This window comes from Epargyreus clarus, unplaced genomic scaffold (assembly GCF_041222505.1).
Source record: "Epargyreus clarus isolate Ecla_fem2 unplaced genomic scaffold, WU_Ecla_fem_2.2 ptg000019l, whole genome shotgun sequence".
In the NCBI taxonomy this organism is placed as follows: Eukaryota; Metazoa; Arthropoda; class Insecta; order Lepidoptera; family Hesperiidae; genus Epargyreus; species Epargyreus clarus.
Genome location: NW_027332227.1, coordinates 15,995,498 through 16,003,963, shown reverse-complemented (window position 1 = coordinate 16,003,963; position 8,466 = coordinate 15,995,498). Strand labels below are relative to the sequence as shown.

At 33.7% G+C, this 8,466-nt stretch overlaps 1 protein-coding gene across 1 annotated transcript; it reads left to right on the top strand.

Moving 5' to 3' along the window:
• The first annotated feature begins 2,066 nt into the window (after positions 1-2,066).
• LOC140750319 (uncharacterized) lies at positions 2,067-3,176 on the top strand. The gene is made up of 3 exons (XM_073083779.1): positions 2,067-2,549; positions 2,642-2,833; positions 3,162-3,176. Exons 1-3 carry the CDS (start codon positions 2,067-2,069, stop codon positions 3,174-3,176), a joined length of 690 nt encoding a protein of 229 aa, XP_072939880.1.
• The last annotated feature ends 5,290 nt before the right edge of the window (positions 3,177-8,466 follow it).

Below are 8,466 nucleotides of genomic sequence, written 5' to 3'. Positions count from 1 at the left end.
GTAACTGAGATTCTCACTACACCTTCAGGTGCTTACGACGGTATTTGACCACACATACCGCCTTTCTTCTCGGGGTTACCGGAGTCACAGCCCTACTACCCTTTTAGTCGCCTCTTACGACAGGCAGGGAATACCGTGGCCCTATTCTGATCCCGGAACTATCGGAACAAGAGACTAACTCCAAACAAATAACCTTATATACCTACTCCTACATACTTCATCTAGGTTTTAAGGTTAAAAAAATTACCCGTAATAGGCAAAAGCGAATAAAGAACCTTTCTCTCTGTCGTCTCAAACATTTCTTAATTTATATACGCAAACAAAATATCTAAAACAATATTCTATCATTAGCGTAACTTTAAGTATGTAACAAGTTTTATCCCGACTCAAATACATTGGGTGTTAAGGTCCTTTTTCAGAAGTGGGAGCGAATTCATTCGTTAAATCGTTAAAAGTCCCAACATTTGGATTGCAAATCGCATCCCCAATTATAAAGGTGTACAAGGTGTTTTGTACGTCAACTTCAATGTTGTGTATTTGTTCATTTAAACTTCTAGAAATGTTAGATGTTTGCGTAAGTTTTGAAAGATGTTCAGTTTTAGTTTTAATTGGAATATGATATTAAGTTGAATGTTTGTTTTGAACTTAGGAAAGTAAAAGAATATTATTAGATTAAAGCTAGGCACATTAAGTAAGTAGATCCCTTTATATTTTTTGGAAATTCAATAACCTAAAAAAATGAAATAACCTCTCAAAACATTGAAATACATAAAGTTACTACTTAATATTGCAATCATATAAAAAGTACACATGAAACTTACTACGAAAATAGACATATTTTAAGGTCAGGTACCTCGTTTAAGTAAAATAATTGAACTCATTACATGACCTCCAAACAAAACACATGACCTTCAGATACAGTTCAAAGACAATAAGCGATTGATATTTAGAGTTGCTCTAACAAGCTCACTTCAATAAACAATAGTTGAATTTGAATAGGCGCAGTCTTTCTTCAACTAACAATGGTATGATAGTATCATTTAGGAGAAACGACACGATTACGTGACGACCTCGTAAGTATGATATTTGTTTCAATATGCGTTGTAGGTTTATTTAACTTCAGATATCACTGACAGTATGTTTTGTTTAATTAAACATTTTAGTATATATCAAACTTGAGGTTTATAGCACTTACCTACGTAGCATTAACTAAATTAGGCTTAAATTTTAAACAAGTTATTACCAATTTAGTAAAGGGCACTTGACAAATATCTATGTACTAAAACATATTTTGAAAGAAGTCAATTAATTTATTAAATGACTTGAAACGGGCATAACACTTAATATTTTTAAACTATGAAACACATTAAAATACACATATTTTTTGGTACATCACTACTTTATGAAATAAATATACAACATTTTAATAATAATCTTATGACACGATAAGCTCACATTGGTCGTATGGTCGTGTAGTATAAATACGCTACTTATAGACAATAATTCCCATTGATAGCACTCAAGTACACAGTTTTTGAGCACAAAGAATGAATGCTTCGACTCGAAGAATGAAGCACTAAGGTCAGAGTGAATGTATTTCATAGAATGATAGAGAGTTGTTCCCAGTAACATTGTGTGTGATGATAAAGGTAATTTCAAAGCGATTGCATGAGTACCTAAACCTAAACTCTATTTTAAATAACTCTATTATAAAAGAGAAGCAATAAAATTGTAGGTAGTGCACAATTTACATTTACAATATATTTACGCAAAATAAAATACAAAAACAGTTATTTTTGTAAAAACGTAAAACTCATACTAAGAGTGCAGAAAACAACGCTAGATCAAATGCACATGCTACATTAGATAAAATAGTCAGCATCACTGTCTTCGATTAAAGTGCCCAAAAATCATTTCCATGTTATCATAATGGTGGTTCCGTTGTATACCACCGCCATAATTTTTTTTTTGCAATTTGAAGCCTTTATGAGCTACGGCCGGAACTATTATCATTGCTCCAGTACTGGTACGGCAATCAGTCAAATGTAGTGAGGTGGGGAGACGCAATGAGTGACCCCTACAAATTGGATTGTGGAGTAAGGCCAGGTGGGCTGACGTCACCGAGGCTTTTCAATCTCTACGTCAACCAGCTGATAGAGAGGCTCAGCGGGGCGGGTGTCGGATGCTCGATCGATGGACTTTCTATCAACAACATCAGTTATGCTGACGACATGGTTCTGCTGAGTCCCTCGGTCAGTGGCCTCCGGAGATTGTTAAAGATCTGCGAGGAGTACGCCGGGGTAAATGGACTCAGCTATAACGCGAAAAAGAGCGATATTCTCGTGTTCAGGAGGAGAAACAAAGAATCTACTTTTAAACCCACCTTTCAACTATGCGGCTCCCCACTGAAGCAGGTGGCTGAGTTCAGGTACCTCGGACACATAGTTGACGAGTGCCTTGGGGACGACAGGGACATAGAAAGAGAGAGGAGGGCGATGTCGGTCCGAGGCAATATGTTGGCCCGCAGATTTAAGCGTTGCAGTAAACAGGTAAAACTGTCACTGTTTAGAGCTTATTGCCAAAATTTTTACACCTGCAGTCTGTGGGCGGTTGTAAAAATTAATATATAATGTATAAGCAGAGGACCCTCAGAGCTCTGCGCGTGCAGTATAACAATGTGCTGAGGGTGGTGTTGGGGAAGCCGTGTTTCTGTAGCGCGTCTGCCATGTTTGCGGAGGCTCGGATCGATGACTTTTACGCAATCGTCCGCAAACGTATGGCGTCGATGATGAAGCGGGTTATGGGGACCACCAACGCCCTCCTTAGCACATTGGTATGCAAACCAGACAGCCCTCTCTGGGCCCGCTGGAATGGTGTACACACACGAGCCAACAAGTGTGTGTGTACTTAGAATTTAAGTTTTTTGTTTTAATTGTCTTTACTAACATAGGCTAAGTTGTCTTTAACACTAACCCCCTTGTTTTGTTTGCTGTACACTAACATAGTTTTAAGAAAATATGTACTAACCAAATCTATGGACTGTAAAAAAAAAGGCTCTGAAATAAAGAAATTATTATTATATATTATTATTATTTATTGCCATCAATTGCAACTCAAACCTATACAAAAGACATGATTTACAATGTCAATACTTTCTGCAGTGGCAATCAGCGTGATCCGTTTCCCACTTCTTCTATCTATCTATCTTATAAGTGATTTACACCAAATTGCCACTCGTGATTCGATCACCCTATCCCATCTTTTGCATATATTGTAAAGTCTAAATGAACTCATCTTGAAACCAGGTCAAGGTTAAAAAGATAATGTACAAAGATTGCTTGTTCGAAACATATTTATCGTGACTGAGCGCGGTGACGCGGCGTGATGGCTTTCGTCACTTGTGGCCGATGGCTTGACGGGCAATGGCGCGTGTGATTACTGTACTCCTTGTCGTACACGAGTTATGAAAGAACAGCGACCATGAAATAGCTTATGGATTTTTTTAAATTTAGAAGTAGTAAAGGAACAAGCAGCTCTTCTGATGGATTGTGGATACTGCCGCCTATGGGCATCCGTAATCAACTTCAAGCAAGATTAGATTCCTACCTGAGGTCGGCCTCTAAGCACTAAGTTGAGATGCATCGGGTAAGCGTTAAACATTATAAATGATGATACAACCACCATAGGCTAAGCTCATGTTATAGTATAAGCCAAAAACCAATATTGATACCACGGGATAATCAATACTTTAGGTTATGAATAAATAACCTTTTCGATCAAAAACCGCAGCAAAGCGAGTACAAAAATTGGTCATTACCGCTTGTGTTCAATTATAACCAATGCGGATTAATCACCCACACAGGAGAATTTTATTGTAAATTTTACGAAAAGTTTAGTGGTTACCAAACATCTGTAATACACCAATGGGATTTAACTCGTAACTGAGGTCCGCTGCTAACATCCCCAAGAGCAAATTTGCAATATCTTGTGTAAAAGCCTTCTCGCTATGATGCTAGGCTATTGAGCTAGGCTATATAGTCTAACCATAGCTCTGTGAACACTAACTTGAGCCATAACTAAATTTAAGACGACTAAATATTTTAAGTAATTATAACTACTATACTTTATTAAATTGATCGAACAATATTATTTGGACATATTTATTTTCTTATTACTTAAGCCACAACACGCAAAGCGTACAGTCGCTGTCAATCAGGGCTGGGTAGGCGGATTTATTGATGGACCATAGCGGATTATCAGCGGGACGGATCTAGAACTAAACTGTGTAACACTTACTGTTTAATCTCTACAGTACTAGATACAAATTCAATGATTATTTTAGTTACCAATGGGGTTTTTTATTAAATATATCGGACAATATTATTGCGAGATATTTGTTATCTTATTACTTAAGCCACAACACGCGAAGCGTATAGTCGCTGTCAATCAAGGCCGGGTAGGCGGATTTATTGATGGACCATAGCGGATTATCAGCGGAACGGATCTAGAACTAAACTGTGTAACACTTACTGTTTAATCTCTACAGTACTAGATACAAATTCAATGATTCTTTTAGTTACCAATGGGGTTTTTTATTAAATATATCGGACAATATTATTGCGAGATATTTCTTGTCTTATTACTTAAGCCACAACACGCGAAGCGTATAGTCGCTGTCAATCAAGGCCGGGTAGGCGGATTTATTGATGGACCATAGCGGATTATCAGCGGAACGGATCTAGAACTAAACTGTGTAACATTTACTGTTCAATCTCTACACGGAATTATTTATTACTCATTTTTTCGAGCGTATATACATACGCTCAGACGTACTCGTACATACGTATGTCTTATTCTTTGGTACACCCTGCAAACTTGACGGATGTTAAATGTATGAGACATTGTTAGGAACATCTAAATTATGGAAATAACTTGTGATATGTTTTAAGCGGTGGGTTATTTTTTTAATAATTCTTTAGTTTATTCATGGGGAAGTGCAACATCGTTTTCATTTTTGTTACAGAAAAAAAATGTGAGCCGTCACGGGACGCCTGGCAGATGTGAAACATCGACATTATTTTGTAAAAGTAATATGCAGAAAAGAACATATTGTGATAGGAACTAAATATGTCATAATGATAAAATAAAATATTACGATTTTTTCCAGATAACGATGACTATTTATTGAATAAAAATTTATTTTCATTAAATACAAAAATTTACGAATTTATTTCAAATCGTGACTACTTAATTCGTTTAATCAGTGACTTCGGTAATAGTTATATTCGATGTTGCCTCTGAGGACGGTATTACTGTGACAATTGGTCGATGGTAACTGAAGTATGTTACAAAAGTATTGGACATAACATTATCAAGATATCTAATAAATACAGCATCTATTGTTGTTCCGTATCTGGTGGTAGCTTCTCTTGGATTGCTTGCTTAATGCACAGATAAATGCATACTTTAATTATAAAAAAATAATTAACTTACTGATGACTTGATGGTGTGTCATAGTGTGATTTTGCTTTCTTTGCAGAAGGCTGATCACTTTCACTCTCTAAATTATCACGGTCAGACATTTTATTATCAGAAAAATAAGCGGGCAATACTTAAAACATACAAAATACGTCAAGTGGTGTAAAACGAGTTAAAACGACTCCAGTCGCTCTCGCGCGGCGTAGTAATACACACGAATGTCACTGAACACGTTAAACGTCATTATTTTGAATTTTAAGCCTCAAAATGCCTTCTTGTGCAATGCATAAATGCAAAAATTATGCTCGAAAAAGAAACAAGATTCATGGAATCACCTATCACACGTAAATGAAGAGAAATTATTAAATTTTGTTTATTTTTCGTGTTCGATCCGCCATGATTACATGAGTAACCAGAAAAAGACAAAGTATGTTTTTGTCAATGAAAGTGATAAAGACGCAAAATGCATGACCATGCATTTTGCGTCTTTATCACTTTCATTGACAAAAACTTTCATTGATTGAATTGAACTGTCATAGATCAATGAAAAAATTTTCATTGATCTATGACCATAGATCAACAGAACAGAAGTGACATTTTATTGAAGCTCACGATGTTCATACGTGTATGTTATAGTTTAAGATCCCACTGCTTAATTTTTATATTAGTGTGTTTTAGTCAAAATATAACTTTTTATAGTTTATTTTAATAAAATAAAATCGATATATGGGAAATTCTGTATCCTAATCTCTAAATTTTCTTCGATATCTGTGGTAAATAATAAAAAATATTACCATAAAATTTATATAGGATAGTATACGGTATTTTAAAATTTCTTTAATTGAATAAATTAACCTAAACATAATTTAATAAACAATCTTTGTATAGCCAGAAATTAATCCTCAAAAAGACCACGGTAAGATTATATAAAATTCGCATGTCACGATGTTAGTTACTGTACTCCTGCGAAACGCTCTTACTGATTTTCATCAAAATTTATATGCATATTCAGTAAGTCTGAGAATTGGCTACTATCTATCTATTTTTCATATCTCTTAAGTGATAAGGGTTGTTCACCCTTAACATTTTTTTTATTTATATGGCAACACAATGTTTGCTGGGTCAGCTAGTACATTTATAAAATGTACACAACTTTGCAATTAATGGTCGTGTGTAAAATAAAACTGAAAATAATAAACATAAATTAGTAAAGATACTTCGCCGCCTTGAAATTGAATGAAGCCACAAACGGCTTATTAGTAAGTTTTTTTTTAATTCTTGACAAATAAAAACATTTTTAGAGAAAATTTACAAATAAATAACTAATACTGCGTAATTTACATAATAGATAAATAATTATTCTAATTATTATATTCAAATATTTTAGGGACATTTTAGCACGGAGACGTGGCAAAACTTTTTTACGCAACTATTTCAATTCTCAAAACTGGGTACATTTTCTTGTTAGGAGTGAGTAATCTTTACTAATAATATACGTATATGCATGACCATGCATTTTGCGTCTTTATCACTTTCATTGACAAAAACTTTCATTGATTGAATTGAACTGTCATAGATCAATGAAAAAATTTTCATTGATCTATGACCATAGATCAACAGAACAGAAGTGACATTTTATTGAAGCTCACGATGTTCATACGTGTATGTTATAGTTTAAGATCCCACTGCTTAATTTTTATATTAGTGTGTTTTAGTCAAAATATAACTTTTTATAGTTTATTTTAATAAAATAAAATCGATATATGGGAAATTCTGTATCCTAATCTCTAAATTTTCTTCGATATCTGTGGTAAATAATAAAAAATATTACCATAAAATTTATATAGGATAGTATACGGTATTTTAAAATTTCTTTAATTGAATAAATTAACCTAAACATAATTTAATAAACAATCTTTGTATAGCCAGAAATTAATCCTCAAAAAGACCACGGTAAGATTATATAAAATTCGCATGTCACGATGTTAGTTACTGTACTCCTGCGAAACGCTCTTACTGATTTTCATCAAAATTTATATGCATATTCAGTAAGTCTGAGAATTGGCTACTATCTATCTATTTTTCATATCTCTTAAGTGATAAGGGTTGTTCACCCTTAACATTTTTTTTATTTATATGGCAACACAATGTTTGCTGGGTCAGCTAGTACATTTATAAAATGTACACAACTTTGCAATTAATGGTCGTGTGTAAAATAAAACTGAAAATAATAAACATAAATTAGTAAAGATACTTCGCCGCCTTGAAATTGAATGAAGCCACAAACGGCTTATTAGTAAGTTTTTTTTTAATTCTTGACAAATAAAAACATTTTTAGAGAAAATTTACAAATAAATAACTAATACTGCGTAATTTACATAATAGATAAATAATTATTCTAATTATTATATTCAAATATTTTAGGGACATTTTAGCACGGAGACGTGGCAAAACTTTTTTACGCAACTATTTCAATTCTCAAAACTGGGTACATTTTCTTGTTAGGAGTGAGTAATCTTTACTAATAATATACGATAATAAATATAAACAATTTTTAAATCGTATATTTTAAACCAGTCGATACATCTGTATAGATACATTCTTTCATCAAATTATATATTTATATAATAATAATTTATTTAGTTAAACTGTACTATAACATTTCTACGTAAACGATGTACTAAAACTATTATCGATAGTTCTGGACATTTTTTACCTTCTGTTCCATTATTTCATTGTCTTTGACAAGCATGAGTATCAATGAGAAATATACGTCCATACGTCCCGTTTTTAACGGGACAGTCCCTTTTTTCGATGCTTCGTGCCGTTGTCTCCGAAATGAACCGTTGCCATTGTCAATTAAGTAACAGTAAATATTATAATTGTGAAAAAAACATGGGGTGCTCCATTTATCAGTTTTCATAAAGCGCCCCACATTTTTTGCACAATTATACTATTTACTTTTCCTTAAATGATTCCTAGATTGAA

Bases quoted from the DNA above. Each gene is read 5' to 3' on its own strand.
- LOC140750319 (XM_073083779.1), top strand. From the start codon at position 2,067: ATGAGTGACCCCTACAAATTGGATTGTGGAGTAAGGCCAGGTGGGCTG. The intron at 2,550-2,641 runs GTAAAACTGTCA...ATGTATAAGCAG, and splicing joins TTAAGCGTTGCAGTAAACAG to AGGACCCTCAGAGCTCTGCG.